Below are 20599 nucleotides of genomic sequence, written 5' to 3' on the forward strand. Positions count from 1 at the left end.
TAATTATTATAATAACATTTAATTAATTATTAATTTAATTATTATTTAAATAACATTTAAGTATTACATTAAACAAGAATGAGTTTATATGTAAGCAAAATTTTTTTTAAATATATTTAAGAATTAGTTTAACAGTAGTTAAACGGTAAATCATTTATTATTATTATTATTATATTAATTTACAATGCTTTTGTTATTCAATTATGAAACATTATTACAAATAATAATAATAATTATTATTATTAATGAATGAATTTAAAAATACTGTAAATTTCAAAACCACATAAAAATAAATGTGAAAATTTCACACACAGAGAGCACACTTGGTTAGGAGTGCAAGGCACTCTTGCATTATGCCAGTAAAAACGGCTGTAAACACAGATTCATGTTCAACATCACGATTTGGGGCTCTACATTGAAACCTAATTGGTTATGAAAGATAATCAAATCAAAAACACTGCAGGAACTACATCTTTTCTGCTCAGTTAAGCCGGTGCTGTAGTCCACTCTCCTGCCAGGTGGCGCTAAAGAGTCTGGAAGCATCTGGAAACAGGTTCGGTGACAAGACTACAAATAACCCTGGACGTCCCAGTTCCTGATGCAGGCCTGTGAAACAACAGGAAATGCTGCTCGCCGACAGGAAGCTCCGTTTAAGAGCGACGGAAGGAAAGCCCTTAAAGTCTCCTTACGTGACCCTCCGGTGAACAATTCCCAAAGAACGGGAGCCAGAACTGATCAAAGATGATGACCTTTTAACATCGCAGCTATGTTGGGTGCATTTTTAGTTAATAAGCAAGTGTAAATAATTAAAATAAATGTCATAGGATTATTATTATTATTAACAGATTTTAAAATAATGTTATTAAGTAAAATGTTATTTTTAAAACCATTACTACAGATAATATGTTAATATTAAACATGAAATGTTCACATTAATTTCTGTGATTAACAATAATAATACAAAACAATAAAAATTATTATTATGTAAAAATATAGTAATTATTTTAAAAAAGCTTTTAAAATAAAAACGTTAATATAAAATATAATATTTAAAAAAATATATCAGTGGTTAAATGGTAAATCATTTATTATTATTAATTCAAAATGCTGTTTCTATTCAGTTATTCAACATTATTAAAATAATAATAATAATTACTACTATTATTTAAATATATTTATAAATGTAATATCAGTGGTTAAACAGTAACTAATTTATTCTTATTAATATTAATTTAAAATGCTGTTGCTATTCAATTATTTAACATTATTAAAATAATAATAATACTTTTTATTAATATTATTTCCCTATATTTATGAATTTAATAATAGTGTTAAACAGTAAATAATCTATAATTAATATTACCTTCCGCCTGCTTTCCCGAAGCCCGTGACGGACACAGAGCAGCCGAGTACATGGAAATCAGACTAGAACGGAGGGAGGCGTGTCTATTTTTAGCCGGTGTGTGTGTGTGTGTAGATGAGGAAGGATATCTTGACATCAAAACAAAGCAAGGACATGCAGAACAAAACGAGAAAATAATGCAACACAACACAACTACTATTTGCCAATGTGCGAGCTCTGAATAAGCACCGATCTGAGCGCAAGTGCGAGATTTTGCCGGGAGATTGTGCGATCGCCATGGCGACCGCGGGATGAATTTGTAGCAAAGTGCTTATTCAGAGCTCAGGGATTCATGAAAGAAAGCTTTTAAAAGGAGCAAACCTGATTGGCTGGTGCTGTTGTTGCGTAGGGGACACTTGTGGCAGGAGTTGTTGCTGCAGAGACAGTAGCAGGCGTAGCACTGTACATCATGGGTACTTTTTCAGGAAGGGAACCATGGAAGCAATGAACAGGTAGGTGGAGCATTATGGAAACAGGTGTTTGGTTGGTTGGTAGGTTTTTGTAGTTTGTTTTTTGGTTTTGTCGTTTAGCAGTGGTGTATATTACAGAGCAGCGAGCCATCGTTAGGTTAAACCAGCGGATGGCATGCAATCACGATGCAAAGCGAGAGAAGCATGGGAAACAAAACAATAAAACAACAAAAGAAGAGGAGACAGGCTGATTATAATCACCTCAAGGAAATTTAACAGCATAATCAGTTGTACCCAGAGAGCGCTCAGTGCAGGTGATAGATTTACACCAGCTGTTAGCCCGCGACGGGCCGCACTTCTTCAAGTATTGATCCTGCCATCTACGGCAAACTACACAGATTGGCCGTCTGTGTGCTGCTTTATGATCGAGTGAGCTCTTTCTCTAGGAAACTGATCACATTTCCCCATCAATTGTACACAAGCCTATTACTCACAGCCTGCTTGCTTGGATCTGGTGTTTTCACACAAACAAATGACTGTTTTCCAACAATTAACGGATAATAATAATTATAATCATAATGGTCACTGTAAAAAAATGTAAACGTAATAATATATATGAATTACATATCAAATGTAAACTTTAAAAGACCACAGTAAAAATGTCAAATATATTTAAACAATAATAATAAAATCCACCAAAATGATGAATGATATATGTAAAATACATAAAAATATAAAGAATTACACTTTAAAACAATATCATAGTAATAATAATACTGTTTTTAAATCTATATGAATTTACGAATTATATATATATATAAATATATAAAATGTAAACTTTAAAATACCACTGTAAAAATGTAAAATAATACAAATATATAAAGAGAGTTTATATAATAGTTAAAAACTGAATTCGAAAATTGGAATTTGAAATAACTTACAATACACTGAATAATATAAATATGTAAAATGCATAGAATTGCTATAATTATAATAATGATAGCCACGCTTTAAAAAAAATGGCATTTGAAATCATTTAAAACAAATTGAATACGAATATATAAAATATATGGAATTCCAATAATAATAATAATAAAAAAATAAGTAATTAAGTAAAATATATAGACTTGCTATAAATAATAACAATAATAATATTAATAATAACTGTAATTAGAAATAAAATCCAAATAAACTGAAATCTGTGAATAGATAAAATATACAGAACTACTATAATAATAATAATAATAAGTATATTAAATATGCACTTAAAAAACTTTAAATTCTAAAACCCCAGAAAGAGAAATGTGAATATTTCAAACAAACAGAGTGCTCTTGCAGGTGACCAGAAGCAGAATAAAGCAGAAAACAGATGCGTGATGGTGTAACTGATCAGATTCCATCAACAGGTGCTAGTTTGGTATTTTGTGTGACGCGAGTGTCTCTCGAGCTTCAAATCACCTGTAAGAGCGACTAGATCTCTACGTGAGGTGGGGAAGACAGACAGACAGACAGACAGACAGACAGACAGACAGACAGACAGACAGACAGGAAGAGGAGGAACCTACCAATGCTGCTAGCAGGAGCCATGCACAGAACTGACCCTGTGACCATGCAGTGAAGAGTGGAGAGAGGTTAATAGGGAAGAAAAACATATTAGACACAGAGTCAGAGATTCAGTATTCAGCATGCCATACAAATCCAATTAAGCTTGTCATTATAGATCGCTCGCTCCACCGTGTCGTCATTCCGGTAAAAACTCAGCGTATTCCAGGAAGATAAACTGGATCAATATTCGCAAAGGGCCGCAATGATAGGACAGGAGCTTAGCGTTGTGAAATTAGAGCGCAGGGAAACCGTGTAGGAGAAGAGGAAGAGGGCAACAGGGCTAAAAACCAGCCACACACACACACACACACACACACACACACAAGAGAGTCATGCGGTGAGCCAACGGCCGCTCCTACGGTTAAAATAGACATAGTGCTGTTACAAAAGCCCCAGAGCTGGAGAAGAGGGAGGAACGGGGGCACAAGAGGACGGCTAAAAGGAAACACAACCACCATGTGGGTGTTTGATGACAAAATACACCTACGAGGGATTAGACAGCAGGACTCGCTCCGAGACCCTACATATGGAGAGAGCTTTTTCTGTTTACTGTTATAAAAATACTGCAGCGGGTACGCCTACAGGTACAGAGCCATAGTAGGTGGAATATATATATATATGGCTATTGTTTACTGTAACGCACTGTGGTTAATGTATATGTTGGCTATTAAGCTGAATAAATGACTCATATTTTCAAACTCTGATTGCATGCAATAATCTATAAATATTAAAGGCCTCTCAGAAAAAGAAATGTTTTCAAATATAGCTAAATGTTATATTTATTCATAATATATTAAATTAATTAAAATGAAAATATAATAGTATTATATATTATTATAATATTATATATGATCATATTTTGTTTTATAATAATTTAAAATAATTCTAATCATTTTTTATATATTTTAATCTTGAGTAAATATTGTATAAAATATAATATAATTATTAAAATGTTACAGCAATTTCATCGGCATATTCAGCTGAAAAAACAAAACAAAAAAAGAATATTAGCACCTGCAAATTATATATTTGCAAGAAAGAATGTTTTAAAATATTTAAATATAAATTTTATGGATAATATATATTTATATTTTTTATGTTTAAATAAATATATATATTTATTTATACACACTGCAATTCTGTTTATTTAAATTAATTCTAAACAACTGCAGTGTTATTTTAGCATCATTGAGATACTATTATAGATTTTATTGATATTTTGAATCAGTTTTTATATATTTTTTTTCATTTTTATTTTAACGTTTTAATTATTTTGTGTTTTATGTATATGCCTATTAATATATATGTTTATTAATTTTCGTTTCAGTTTTAGTTTGAGTTATTTTAGCACATCAAGTTAAACTAAATTAAAATAAGAAATACTGCCTTGACCACTAGCTGAAATTATTTGTTTTATTCATATATTTTATTTTAGTTACCTTTTATTCTTTTAGTTTTAACTTCAGTTTCACTCAACTACAATAATTGCAATCAAAAACTGTAATACATGTATCTGCATTACGTATTGGCCAGTATTGATGGGAGTCAGATATATATAATCATTGTGCTGTATCTGTACAGATGCAAATGCGTTTTAGCATGCAGAATTTAATCTACAGAATTTAATCCAATTTAATCTATGGCCGGCTATAATTTTTAGATCAAAGTATCCCAACAGTACTGTCCAAATTAAAGTCAGCAGCGCTCTAGAAATAACGTCTGTATTTTCCCTTCTAAAAAAACGTTATGCATTAGTATTCCGTGCACACACGCTGCATGCAATACGGACACGTGGCTGTTTAAAAGCCTCGGTTATGAAGTTACGCCAGGATCGGGGAAGAGAAAAAGGGAGTAATGTTTAGAGGGTGACCCAGGGATTAATACAAAGCAGTGCGGGCAGTGTGTGTGCTTGGGTTTGTATGTGTGCATGTGTGTTTTCTCTCACCTGTGGGAAAGAACGCAGCGGTGGGCTGCTGGAGCTGTGCGCTGGCCAAAGCCTGTTGGTAGTGCAAGACACTGGGGTTGAAGAGCATGCTGGCCCCGTTACTCTTTTCTAGTGCCGGTCTCTTTGGTAGGGGCTGCAGGACTCCATGGGGAAACGCCTGAGCGTGAAAGAGTACATGCACGAGTTAAACGAGTTTTGCACCACTTCTATATCCATGCACATGTTGACTCGAAGCTGCATCGCTCCTTTTTACACAAGGACGACGACAACCGTCGATAGATACTTAAGCAAGGCACTTACGTTTACTAAATAAAGCTACTTTACTTTGAAAGACGACACAACATTCTTTCTTCAAAATTGACTACAATGTACTTGGTGACTTTTACTGTTTCTATCAAAACAAAGAACAAAGCCAAATTAAAAACTTCTGTGAGTCGCTACAGTACATTAAAAAGCTACATGCAAAGCAAAAGGTGAAAGGTCATAGTACCAGATCTACAGATGCCTCGAGGGGTCGCTTCATTGCTTTGGCAGTCGACTGAGTCTTTTAATAGCAGGCAGCGAGCACATGATGGCAGTGGGCCAATGGGATTCAAGCGTATTAACATACAGGTAACAGCAAGCAGAGGTGCATCATGGGGACAGCATTGCATTGTGGAATAGGTGAGAAGGAAAAAAACAAAAACAAAAATAATCTGAATGCAGTAATACCACATACAAAACAATAGGCATGCACATACACGAAAAAACTTGTCTCAAAGAAACATTTCACTACGTTCTGAATTAGTACGAAAGCACAAAGCATCTACAATACCTGTGTTAAAAGCGTCAAAAATCAAGAGTCTCACCATTTACCAATCAAAAGTCAAACACGCTAATGGGATTGTAGATATTAGTGTTATGAAAGCTTGCTGCATAAAACACACCCGACATCCGCTATCGAAGGGTTTCGTGCGCATATGGCGAATTAAAATCTAATGATGGCAAGAATGTCAGGTTGGCATCAACGTCATTTGTTTCTGTTCGGATGCAACGTGAAGTTGCACGGCGTCTATAGAGCGCTAATTAGGACTGGAATCCGCATGGGCCAAGTTAGCCAATTTGACCGGCGCTCATCGAGAGATTTTAACATGTGCAGCGAAAACGCTTAGCAAAAAGGAAACTAAAGGACGCCAGAACGTCTTCCCTGACATTCGTTTCTGTCACAATATGTTGCAATCTCTTACCAACTAGCTACATGTAAATCGTGAAGGTCACGGCACCAAAAGAAAACAACTGATGTGAGGGATCACAGAATGTGGAGCTCTGTTTATTCTTATATTTGAGAACGTCCAATTTATGTTCTTTTACGCTGGACCTTTTAAAAAGCATTACGAGTTATTTTTATTGTGGCCCATTTTAATGTCTTTTTGCATTTAAATATTTATATGCACACTGCAATATTCCTCACCAATAAAATGCCATGCAAAAGTACTGGTAATAAGTAAAGATGTGGCTCAATGGAATGACGGGCAGCAAAAAAGGACGCTTGAAATGAGATGACGCTGAGGGCCATGCAGAAATGTTTGAAATCAGAATAGCCACTCACACACACACACACAAAAAAAAGGATGTCGAATGGAAAAGAAAAAATTCATTCAAAATTTTCTTTATAATAAAGTCACCGATTACAGCAAAAGGGTACGAGGGAAATATAATGCTTCATTTAAAGACATTTTATTGCCAGGAAAAACATCTACGTCTGGATTCTCTCGAGCTCTGCACCAAAACCTAGTGAGCTGCATTGTTGTCTACATAGGCTGCTACCTTCTCAAGCATATATGACTTATTTGAAACACTCTACATAGGCAGCAACTTAGTGCACTAGGCATACAGCACTTCTCATGCAAAGTGCACTGGAGTCTGGAGTCATAATTAGTCATTCCAAAATAGTCTGAATTTTCATTGCAGCATTCACAAATAACGAATAAAATTGTAATTTGTTATGATTTAACTATTTTAGTGATTGTTTCTGTGTTAAAATAGAACTGTATTCCTCTCATTGTCATCTTAAGTTTTTTCGCTGAGCTTGTCGCAATACATTCTGGGATTAAGTTCTCCCTGAAGGATATTTGCTGCATGAATTTATGCAAAACAAGGCATCTTGGAAAGCAGCATAATAATGCACAAATCTTTTGGAACAGTCTTGGTGTCACGTTTACAATACAGTCTAGTGCTGTCTAGGAAGAAAGATCGGTAGGTTTAGGAACAGAGCTTGCAAGTATAATTTTTAATAAACATCAGAATAAGATGCACTTTAATTGTGCATATTCTTGTAACCAAGAGTTGAATGTTTTGCTCCCCTCCGCCAACATAGAGAACCGTTAAAATAAATATGCCACCCACGGGGATTTATCATACAGAATTACATAACCTTCCACTGGTGAAAAAAAACCCAAAACAAAACAAAGAGAAACTAAAAGGCAAGAAAATGAAGAAACTATAACTGTATCATCTGACATCTCAGGGGTCGCATTTGGGATCGATTGCTTCAGCATTCCTACAGTAACTGGCCCGGTTTGAACCCTAGAAAAAAATCTGCTTTGTTATCTGCATTACATCATAATCAGGAAAGGACATTGCACCTTGAGGCTAACAGTGTTTTACCCTGTAGCCAAAGCTGGTGGTTTGGCTCAGGTCGCTGAAAGCTCGGGAAACCCAGGGCTTTATTTTGACTCTTGTTTTATTGTTATGGCTGGTGAGCTGATACTGTCCTCATGTCACCCTCTGACCCAGACGTCACAGTGGAAAAAGACAAAAGGTTCAGGGCAAAAGCAAAAGCGAAAATGGAGTAAACCGCAAAATGAATGAGGCCAAGCGTGTGAGTGCCATGACAGCAAACGCAGCAAACTAAAACCACACCAGCGTGAGATGTGGAAGCGGGAAAGCTTGCTGCCTAATACTGTGTCTGCACCGCAAGCGAGTGACGCGACCAAACTATATATTCAAACCGATGCATTGTTTGCGTCGAAATTGTTCACATTTTAAACAGAAAGCTCACTATATTGCATGTGTTGCATCACATTGTAAGCTTGCAGGACCAAACTATTTCCTTACCGTTATAATCAATGAAATAAGCGTGGCAGTGCAAGGAAACAATAATTTTCCCATTCTAAATGGCAAACTCATGCATGTCGCACTTGTTGCGTCGCTTTGTGAAATTGCAATGTAGACAATTTCATTGATTATAACAGGAGCGATCTAGTTTTCCTGCATTGCATTCCTTGCAATGTCGAACAAAGTATTCACTTTCATTATAATCAACAAAGCTGTCGTATTGTGTTGCTTGCAGTTTTAACAGCTTTAGCAGGAGCAAAACAGTTGTCTTGTGTTGCTTTGCTCATTGCAGTGTAAATAAATCTAAACCGCGTATCATAATCAGTGCTAGAACTGTTCACCACAGTCTAGTGATGCAGTGCGACAAAACTAGATCACGTCGCATTTTGTCATCAGCTTGCAGCTTAATTAATTTTAATGGGGAAAATCTAGTTTTCTTGTAAGCACATTATTTGTGTGCAGTGTAGAAAAAACTATATTGCTCTAATTCTAATCAAAAAAGCTGCACTGCAATGCAACAATGCACTGCGACAAAATTTGATTACTTTATTATAATTAAAAAAAAAAGCTATCTGTACCACGAACTTGCAAGTTTTCTTACATCTCACCGTTCTCTTCTGTTTATTATAATGGGAGTGATCTAGTATTGTTGCACCACATACCTTTCATGCAGTATAAGCAAAACAAGTTAATTCCCATTATATGAAACAAAGCTATATCTACAAGCATGCAATATCAAGTTTCATTGCGTCATACCACTGGAAATGTGGAAAGTTTTGCTGATTATAACAGGAGCAGTCTAGTTTTGTTGTGTTGCACTGCTGTCTGGCAGCATAGAAAAAAGATGCAATCAACAAATCTGTCTAAACTGCAAATGTGCAATACTGGTTTTGATGCATTACTCACTTGCAGCACACAGGGTTTCATTGGTTTTTAAGGGAGCGCTGTTGCTTTTGTTGCATCGCTTGCTTGCAGTGTAGACAAAACTAGAATGCTCCCATAATCACCAAAACTGTCTATAATGCAAGTAAGCAATGCAACAAAATCGAAATTGCATGCATGCAGAAATTGCGATGCAACAAAACTTGATGGCACCTGCTATAATCAAAGCCATATACTATACGTTGTGATGGTGACAAAACGCAACAAAACTCATTTGCTGCAGTTTTTTTGCATCGCTTACTTGCAGTTTAGAAAAAACCTAGTATGCTCCCATAATAAATCAACAAAACTGTCTAGGCTGCAAGTGAGTGATGCATTAAAATTGCATGCATGCAGGGATGCCAGGGATTGCAACAAAACAATACATGATAGAGCCTGTTATTATCAAAGCCATACACATCAATGAAACTATATTTAGCAAGTAACGCAATGCAATTAACATTGCATGCATGCAAAGATTGCGACGCAACAAAACTTGATCGCACCTGTTAAAATCGAAGCTATATACATTGCGAGTGCAAAACACAACAAAACTCTCTCTTTGCTTTGGCATAACGGTGCACAAAACTCTCTGCGTCATTTGCTTGCAGTGTAGACAAAATCTAGAATGCTGTCTAAGTTGCAAGCAAGCAGTGCAACAAAATTGCATGCATTTAGAGATTGCGATGCAACAATAACTGTTATAATCGAAGCAATATAAATTGCAAGGTGCAACAAAATTCGACATCTCTTGCTTACAGCATTGCACGCAACTCAGTGTTGCAGTTCTGTTGCAATGTTTCGCTCACTTGCAGCGTAGACATGTGTTAAAACTTACAAACGAGAGCAGCCTGGCATGTGGCCCAAGATACTGTTTCGCTTGGATAATAGATGAACCTGTGTATTCACGTCAGTTTGGCATGAAGATGCCATCCATCTCCTTAATTTAATTTTGACTGATCTGAGGAGAGCAGGCCTCCCATTGGGCAGAGAAATGGGGAAGTAAGCTGCCCCGTGACCTTGTGCAGTCAAGGGTGTGAGCAAAGAAGCTTTTAAGCCATCGTGCTTATTATATTAATATCCTATTCCTAATAATGATTGCATCAGTACGATGCTAGATGGATAAGAAGGGAGAGCGATTTTTACCACACAGTCTTCTCAAGCAGCTTGTCTCTTTGTCTCTCTCTCTTTACTCACCCTCTTTAATAAGACTAAAATCCTCCCGGGACGAGATAAGGGAGTCGACACCGATTTGGTACGCAACCCCACCCAGATTCTAGAGATGGGTCATGGCTATATAATAATAAAGCAGTGCTCCACATTTAATGTGCTAACATCAGATATCTCAATCGCAACCTCCACGGGCATGTCTCACGTGTCAATTGATTTTATCGTGCACAGAACCGAAAACGGTTTCACAATTCTAAGCACTGCCTTGGTTACGATTCAATGTGTCATGACAATGCGGTAAATTAAATTCTGCTGTACATTAAACGCAGCTGGTGAGGCACGGTGGTGTCATTTGAAAACTTTATCACGTTAATGTTTTGCACAACATGACTCTTTAAACGTAGAATTGTATGCACATCATTTTGAAATCAATTGTGCGTGATTAGCTCACCATGGCTGCAGCGGCGGCCTGTGCTGCGACGGCAGTCTGGTTGGCCTGATGCTGGGCTGCTTTGATCTTGGCCTGCAGGTGCGCCGGAGGGTGGAAGTACTTGCACTTCTCGCGCGAGCAGCGGCTCTTAATGTAGTCCATGCACACGGTGACCGTGTTGTCGCTCGTGTCGATCATCGGGCTGTCGCTAGGATGGGCAAAGCGGCAGTCGGTCTCGCCGCGTGCGCAGTTGCCCCGCTGAAACTCGCGACACACCTGGACGCAAACCAACACACGCAGACAAAACAAACAGGGAACACAAAAGAAATATGCAAACAGAGACGTGAGACATTGAAGTTTCAAGGCTCTTATGTATGAGCACAGGTACATAAATAAACACACATCGAGCTGAATATTAACAAAGACAGCAACAGCCTATCGGTGTGGGAGGGCCGCAGAGGAACAGAGCCTCTTATTATCACAGACATCAGTCAGTTGCTAAGTGATCGCACATTTAGTGACACACACACACACACACACACACACACACACACACACACACACACACACACTTCAACTGTTATTGTTTCAACCACGCTGATCATCTTGTGAGGCAGCTCTACATTGAAATGCCTCGCACTTCTTTCTATCCTCCTTCTCACACTTTTCCGCAATAAATTCAGCTCCGTCTTTAACATACAGATGAAAGCCTTTGGTTTCACAAACTTTAAATCTACTTCAACGTTGAAGTTAGAAAATTTCCCAGTGACCTTGACTTTGCTCAAATGTTTAATGTTCAGAATCTAACCAAAAATTATTCATTTAATATTTACTTAATGAATTATGACTGGTCTTCTTTCTTGCATACTGACTTATTATTGGTCTTTATTTTAAATTTGGATCAGTTTTTTTTTTTACATTTATTTGCACACTGAATTATGATTGGGCTTTTATTTTCCATTATGATTCGTCTTTTTTTTTATATAATAGCATACTGAATTACTGCATACTGTTGTTTTTTTTTTGTATATGATTGTTTTTTATTTTGAATTATGATTGGTCTTTTTTTTTTTTTTTTTTTACATATAATTGCATACTCAATTATGATTAGTCTTTTCTTTCTTTCTTAATTTCTTTATATTGAATTATGATGGGTCCTTTTTAATATATATTTACATATGGAATTATGACTGGTATTCTTTCTTGAATACATTTGCATACTGAATTATGATTGGACTTTTCTTTATTTTAAATTATGATTGGTAATTTTTTACATTCATGATCGGTCTTTTTTTTTTTTTTAAACATGTAATGGCATTTTTACATACAATTACATACTGACTTGGCCTTTCCTCCCTTTCATTTATTTGCATTATGACATATTTTTTGGCACTTTCATTACACTGCACTATGATTGGTCCTTATTTTTTACATACATACTTTTTTTTATTACATATATTTGCATAGCAAAACGTCTTTCCTAGATCTTATACTGTCCTTTACTTTGTAATTCTTTTGGATGAATGAAATGACGGCCTCATAATGTCTCTGTGTGAGGCGTTACCTCGAGTTTGTCTGTGCGCAGGAGCTTCTGCGTGGAGGATGAGCTCGGCATGCTGACCGGCGGGCTGCCGGGGACGATGACAGGGGTGCTGGGGAGCATTTCTGTGTGGACCAGACCCATGCCGTGGCTCATGGGAGTCAGATACGGCGCGTAACTCAGTCCAGGGTTCGAGCCCAGACCTTGGCTGACAGGAAATGTAGGCTGTGAAGAAGACAATTAATATGAAAGAATTGCAACTTGACGAAAAAAAGAAGCAGTTTACCCAAAAATGAAAATTTAGTTTGTTTCTTCATCAGATTTGGAGAAATGTAGCATTGCATCACTGTCTCAGCAATGGATGCTCTGCAGTGAATGGGTGCCGTCAGAATGAGAGTCCAAACAGCTGATAAAAACATCACAATAATCCACAAGTAATCCACACCACTCCAGTCCATCAATTAACGTCTTGTGAAGCCAAGAGCTGAGTGTTTGTAAGAAACAAATCCATCAAGACGTTTTTAACTTTAAACCGTTGCTTCTAGCTAAAATACGAGTGTTTTTACTATAGTCCATACTATAATTATGATATTATGATACTATAATCCATAATAATGCTTCCTCCAGTGAAAAAGTCCATCTCCTGTTGTCTCATATTTATTAACATATTTGTTTAGAACTATTTTGGACTATTTTGGCTCGTAAACAGTGCTGGATCTGTGCAGATTTCTCTCCTGATTCAGACCAGACCACTTTTTCACTGGAGGAAGCGTTATTATGGATTATGGACTCGTATTTTAGTTAAAATCGTCTTAATGATGAATTTGTTTCTTATGGGCTGGAGTGGTGTGGATTACTTGTGATGTTTTTATCAGCTGTTTGGACTCTCATTCTGACGGCACCCATTCACTGCAGAGGATCCACTGGTGAGCAAGTGATGCAATGCTACATTTCTTCAAATCTGATGAAGAAACAAACTCATCTACTTCTTGGATGGCCTAAGAGTGAGTAAATTTTCAGATAATTTGAATAACTATTCCTTTAAGTACAGTAATTATGAAGAGTTCATTTGCAAAAACAGATAACTCATCAAAAATCATGTTTTTTTATTATGCATTCCAATTAATCTCAATCAAACTGCAGTTGGGTTATTTTGATTAGGTAAAAAATAACTAAAAAATTCAGCTAATTAACAATAAAAAATGGAGTTATCTGTTTTTACAAATAAACTCTTCATATGCATCTAGACGTGAAGACGAGTGGACGGTTCTTACCACTGGTTGCATGGTGGTGCCGGGGATCATGAACTGCATCTGCTGCGCCAGCATCGCTGCTGCGGTCTTCTGCTGGATGAGGTTGTTGCGTCCGTTGATTTCCAGCTGCGTCTTCAGATGCGCCGGGGGGTGAAGGTACTTACAGTTTTCTCTCGTACACCGACCCTACGGCAAGAAAGAGCAGGAAAATTAAGTATCTCAGTTGTTTCTCCTGAACAGAAATGAATACTTTTGCTGATCTCTCCTGTGAAAAAGAGTCTCAACTTCAGCAAAAGTCAGAGATCTCAAGTCTTAATGATCTGAACTACTATTTACATTAACTTCATAGCTCTATACTCTAACTATTTGACAACTATTGACTCATTATATACAGTAAACACGTTGATTACCTGCAAAAAAAAATGTAAATCAACACAGAAACGACACTAAACCATACATGAAAAAACAAGCAGCAATGCAGTGAGGATGTCTGCTTCATACTGCAATATTTATTAAGGAGGCCAAAGTTAGACAAATATTCTGCACAAGGTCAAGCGTGTGTTTGCATTAAACCTCCGCTGCAGGATATCCAGTGACACGGGAGGCCAGACTGATACCGGGATGTGAAAAACAGTGGAGGGGGGGGGTTAAAAACGCAGCGGTAGCACATACTGCGGACATGCAGAGACACAGAAAGAGAATCTCACTGCCTCTGCAGATGCTGCGTCGCCCTGCATGTGCTCTACAGCATCAGCTGCTCGCTGAAGGTGTGAGATCTCCACGGTAACCTTGAGCACAAATATCACATGCTCATGCTACTCACAAAACAAGATAACTGAAGCAAACTGAAGAAAACAACCACAGATGTCATTAATTAAAATAGTAAATGCATTATTGAAATTTTCAGTTTATAAATATATAGATTTTTTTTATAATATACATAAATTACACTTTTCTATTTCTAAATTGTTTCTTTTATTTGTATTTAATGTCTCTGCAAAATGTCAAAAATAAAAAAGAAATATTTTCAAATTATGCATGTTTACATTTTAAGAATTACATAATTTAATTACACACATTTGCATGTTTAATTTCTGTTTTTAACGTCTCTGCTAGATTAAGAAATACTAAAATAAATATTTTTAATTTTTAAATTAAAATTTGTAGAATTATATATTTTAATTACATATTTATTTCTAAATGATGTATTTTTAATGGATTTATTTTATACAATGATTTTAATATTTATTTTATTTTATTTCAACATTAAAGTTTTACATTTATGTATTTTAATATAATATGTAATATTTAAATATTTTATACAATGTATTTTACATTTAAGATATCTACTCAAATATTGCTTTACTTGGCATAAAATAAATACAAATTTAAATTGAATTGCATGAACTTATTTTTAAAATACTACTGTTTAATTTTTTCATTAGTGGCATTTGCAATCAAGCACTATTGAAATTGTTGTTTTTAATATCTCTGCTAAATAAAAAAAATATATAAACTGGTAGATTGCTTTACTTTGGATAAAAGAAATACAAAAATAAATCTAATTGCACAAACTTATTTTTACAATACTACAGTCTATTTTTTTGTTCTTTATTTTTTGTCTTTAGTTGTGTTAGCAAAGTCAAGATCACTATTAATATTTCTTATGCTTTTTAAAAAAAAAAAGTTTTTAAAATTGTTTTCAATCTTTGCCGATAATTCGTTGGAGTGCCACTACCTTTAAAATACATAAATACAGCCAATTTGACATGTTTTGGATGAAGATATGCAGTTTCATCAATATCAAGCATTTTTGCTTGTAACTTGTCAAAAGTATTAATATAAAAGTTATGATAAAGACCTGTGTGTAAGTCTACTCGTATGTAGAAATATATTTTATGTATGTATTCTAAAGCTGCTTAATTAAACCAAAAATGAATTAACAATGTAAACAAAAGACATGCAAACAGTTTAAAAAGGTGTAAAGGACTGTTGCACATGCATGTATCTAACTGTCAGATTTGGCTTGTTTGTTTATGATTTAATGCCATGCAAGCTACCTCGGCTATATTCATGGCGAGAATGAGGTTAGTTAAGTTAAATTAAGTTTTTCAATTTGATCTTAGATAAAAAATGTTAACTAAATCTGGCCTTACTTCATTAAAAATCTTCCTCTAACTGTCAGATCATATACCGTGAAACTATCCTGACACTTTAAAAAGCTCATAACTAACCAGATACAATGCCTCATAAATGCAAAAATGAAAAGCAGGACAAAAGTCTCTGTATAAACTACATACATTCAGAATGTTTTGTCATAATTTTGCATTTAATTATAATACAACATATGTCTGCATCAAGGGTATAAAGCAGAGACATGACCCATATAGGCTTTTGTGTGCTCTCTGCATTGTTGCAGGGAGGTCACAAATCCCTTGAAAACATCTTCGAAGCGTTGGCAGGAATGTGCACGGTCAGCTTATCTGAGGTCTTGCTTGCTTACGGTGGATTATTACAACAAGGATAAAAGCGCAAGACATCCAGGTATCCTTCCTTACTCGGATTACAATGGAGATAGTGTGCTATAAATAACACAAAACTAGATCTAAACGGAGCACGGCTGTCATTTCAATGATCTCCAAACAGTTAAACAATGCTGAATCAGCTCACTGCAGCTCACCGCATGAGTGCCGCAACGGCACGAGCTGGGATATCTGACTTTTGTTAATGCGGTCGAGACCTCGGGTGATTGATCAGACCCAAAATACGATGCATTTGCAATCATTTAAAATCTTTATGTTATTGACTGAAAGTCAAAGCTTTGTGTTTTCGCTCAATTATTCGTTAACGCATCAATGTCTATAGAGGTGAGCATCTCAGTGATTCCACCAAATTATTGGTCTAATACTGTGGATGAACTATAAATGATCATTCATTATCAACACATAATCAATTATAGGCCAAGCTGAAGACAGGTCTAGACACTTAGCACCCTCAAATTCCCAAATATGCAGCGCTGTAATCCACAGGACCAGGGTGCCGGTGCAAAGGGGCTATCAATATCCCTGCTGGAATAACAGTGTTGCTTAGCCGTCCAGCCAAAAGCTGAGAGGAGTCAAAGCCAATCAGTCCGGGCCAAAAGACGGACTCTCGCACCCGCTGACATAGTGACGGATGGTGAGGAGAAGCGAAAACATCCGATAGAGGACTTCCACCGCTATCGGGATTTTCAGATGCTGAGCAAAGGACCGTACTGGAATATGTATGAGAGGTTTGATTTGCTGTGTGCGGCCTGATTGAGGGGAGACTGCTGATTCAATAATGAAGGTCTATTTTTACTGGCGAACTCAGCAGGAATGATTCTAATGGAGGACAACCAGAAGCTCTGGATCGAATGACTAATCGTCAATGTGCTACACAATACTGCATCGCAGCAATTAATGGAGGAATCAGATTTAGAAATCCAAAATACCCAAAAAAGCATTACATAGGAGACAAAAGTTTGAGAATCATTAAAAAAAAGAAGTACAAGGTTTATGGCTAATGTTCAAAGCACACATGCATCAATGTGCATCATGATATGCCGTATGTACAGTCTTGGCTGATGTCTAATCCAGTTTAATTTACTGCATCTAGTGTCCTGAAATAAAAAAAGAGTGGAAAAAAATGTATCTGAATGTAAACTGAATTGAATTCTAGATGTAGCATAATCTTACTCAGTGTGTTCACACTGACAACAATTAAACATATATACATACATTTGTAAATTTTATGCATATAAAAATGTCAGAAAAGCTTTGTTTGATAAATTGGCATTGTACAAGCTTATATGTAATTTCCCTACTCTTCAAATACAAACTGGATTAAACAAATGTGCGTTCATACTGACAGTGACTAAACTGCTTCAGTTTGGCAAGATGCCGTATTGTCGGCTCCCATTTGACCGCTGTATTCGACAGTATCATGTGAAGGATTGCGCAATAGTTGCTATATTGCCTTAAATCAGCAACCTTAATTGTAAATGACTGACTCACTTCGCTTTGTTGCTGCAAACTGTTGTAAGTGTGAACGCTCCTTAACATCTATTTACACTGTCCTTACTATACCTGACAATGCAAAGCAACATGCGATCAAACTTTCTTTTGCTCCATTTTATTTCTTAAAATGAAAAATAGACCAACACCACATCATAAATGAATCTGAATTGGAAATTAAACTGCTTCAGTTTGACAAGATGTCGTACATTTTGCTCCTATTTGACTGCTCTGTTCGACAGCATCCAGTGAAGGATTGTGCAATTGTGCTATAGTTGCTATATTAAATAAGCAACCTTCACTGAAAATGACTGATTCACTTTGCTTTGTTGCTGCAAACTGTTGTCAGTGTGAATGCTCATTTACATTTATTTACACTGTGTCTATTTACATAAACAGACAACCAAACTAGTTTAACTTTTTAGCATCTTGAATGAAAAAGAAGAACGGTTTTACCACCTGTAATCTGAATTTAAGTGAACTGGTTCAAAACGGTGCCCTATTTAACTATTTCAAGATCAAACAGCTTCCGATTTGACTGAATTTTTCACTTTGTGCTGTATTTTTCATTTAATAAAGACAGAAAGTTTACTTCTCATGCTACGACTGGTTAGCACATGTACTTTCAAAGACATAACCAGCCTCTGCTTTCTGTAAGTGAAATTGAGACACAGCCCAGATGTTGCCACTCAGGTTGCATTCAAACTACGGTTTGTGTGCCAATTCATTGAAAAATAAATACATCTGGAGTAATTTTGACCTCAAAGGATATACGCAAATATAACAACTGCCGAAGTCCATGTGTTAACAATGTTAGCGAATGATAGAAGTCAGTGTTTGGTTTCATATACCTAACAATAATAAAAAATGGGTTTGTAGTCTCGTGAGCGGTGGCCCCTCGGACACTACATGACTGAATAAATGAGATAGACAACCATTAATGCGGCATGTAGAAAACATCACAATCTGCTGAGCTCAAGGGAGTACTTGACACAAACATACTTTAAAACGGTGATACAACCTCTCTGATTGAAATGAAAATCAAGCAAATGTTGATGTGAAAGGCAGTGTACCATTCTCGGTGACACTGTCGTGCGCTCAAGCGATGTGAGTGGTCTAGCCAGCACTGATTGAAAGTACAGTGGGTCACGATGGGCCCATCACTGTCCCGCACGGCACTTAAATAAATAGGCTTGATTACTAGGGTATGGCACAGTGAGAGAGCAGGATCAAAGTGGCTTAATGGGATGAGCTCCTGGGAATGCTGACAAAGACAGTCTTCTGACATGAGTGTCCTTGTCATCATGTTGGGACTTTCGTCGGACTGTCCCTGTCTCATACCTGTATGTAGCAGAACTGAATTCTGAAATCAGAATTTCGATTCAGATTCAGTTCCAGTTTCAGAATTTGAATTGAGGTAGCAAACACGATGCAGACTTGCAATTTGAATGATAAACAACAGAACAATAGATAGACAGATAGAATGACAGACAGACATATAGCTTGATAGATAAACAAAAGGATTGACAGAATAATACACAGAATAAGAGAGATTAAGAGAGAATAAACAATGATTGAGGGATATAGACAGACAGAAATATCGGTAGATTGAACGTCAGACAGAATGATAAATAGATCAGACAAAACAATAGACAGAAAGATAAATAGAACCATAGATGGATACAGACAAAATGACAGAGAGACAGACAGAAAGACAAAATGATTGATAGATTGATAGACAGACAGACAGACAGACAGACAGACAGACAGATAGATAGATAGATAGATAGAGAGATAGATAGATAGATAGATAGAGAGATAGATAGATAGATAGATAGAGAGATAGATAGATAGATAGATAGAGAGATAGATAGATAGATAGATAGAGAGATAGATAGATAGATAGATAGAGAGATAGATAGATAGATAGATAGAGAGATAGATAGATAGATAGATAGAGAGATAGATAGATAGATAGATAGAAATAAAGAACGACAGACAGACAGACAGACAGATAGACAGATAGATAGATAGATAGATATAAAGAACGATAGATAGATAGATAGATAGATAGATAGATAGATAGATAGATAGATAGATAGATAGATAGATAGATAGAGTGACCAATCCCTTTAGCTGTGAACAGGTAATAATGGTGATTTAATGATGATGGTGATGAGATCTGAACCCGTGTCGCCCACATGAGCACCACACACACGTGCCGCGTCACACCACAGCTGTTTCAGTGCATTAGGGAAAGTCTTTCAATCAGTCGTGAGCACCGGGAGGGTATCAGGTAACCAGAAAGCTTTTAGACAGATTAACTCCATTTACTGTGAATGACTGCTCTGAACCCCTAAAAGCTCTCGGCCCTTTCAAAGCACCGCACCTGAAACATGGCAAACGCAGCACCAACACCATCAGTGACAGCAAACGCTCCTCACACCAATCCCACTGAGGATTGGGAACGCTGCTGCTCATTTCATGGACAGATTAGGATTAAAACCACTTAACCCATTTAATATCCGTGCCTCAAACTCAAGCCAAGCAATTCCCATCACTCGCCCATGTAAATCAAGAGCATTTCTGAGAAAATTAGCGTCTAGGTGAACATGCTAATTAGGGTATAACTGAGGTCAAACGGAAGTTGGCTGGTGGAATTTATGTCTCTAATTATAGATTTACACTGCAGAATAAAATCCCAGAATCTCTGTAAATTCCCAGAGCGTTTTTACTGTCATCTGACCAAACACTCGCAGGTTACTGGAGGTGAAATGGCCTTTGTCACACTCT

At 36.5% G+C, this 20599-nt stretch overlaps 1 protein-coding gene across 7 annotated transcripts in view; it reads right to left on the reverse strand.

Annotated features, from left to right (window-relative positions):
• Positions 1 to 1316: 1316 nt before the first annotated feature.
• The window catches only part of LOC107555253 (muscleblind-like protein 2a), a 65890-nt gene continuing 46607 nt past the window's right edge, over positions 1317 to 20599 (reverse strand). For 4 of the 7 annotated variants that reach the window (XM_016237991.1, XM_016237994.1, XM_016237993.1 and 1 more), the window contains exons 3-9: positions 13794 to 13958; positions 12544 to 12744; positions 11001 to 11255; positions 5853 to 5906; positions 5363 to 5519; positions 3378 to 3413; positions 1317 to 1818 (exon numbers count right to left, since the gene is read on the reverse strand). In XM_016237991.1, coding sequence (XP_016093477.1) covers positions 1709 to 1818; positions 3378 to 3413; positions 5363 to 5519; positions 5853 to 5906; positions 11001 to 11255; positions 12544 to 12744; positions 13794 to 13958 — 978 coding nt within the window. In that variant the 3' untranslated portion in view covers positions 1317 to 1708. The remainder of the gene's footprint in view (positions 1819 to 3377; positions 3414 to 5362; positions 5520 to 5852; positions 5907 to 11000; positions 11256 to 12543; positions 12745 to 13793; positions 13959 to 20599) is intronic. The other 3 variants (XM_016237996.1, XM_016237995.1, XM_016237997.1) reach the window with 3 other exon arrangements.

The sequence above is a fragment of the Sinocyclocheilus grahami genome, unplaced genomic scaffold, assembly GCF_001515645.1.
Source record: "Sinocyclocheilus grahami isolate Dianchi unplaced genomic scaffold, SAMN03320097.WGS_v1.1 scaffold528.1, whole genome shotgun sequence".
In the NCBI taxonomy this organism is placed as follows: domain Eukaryota; kingdom Metazoa; phylum Chordata; class Actinopteri; order Cypriniformes; family Cyprinidae; genus Sinocyclocheilus; species Sinocyclocheilus grahami.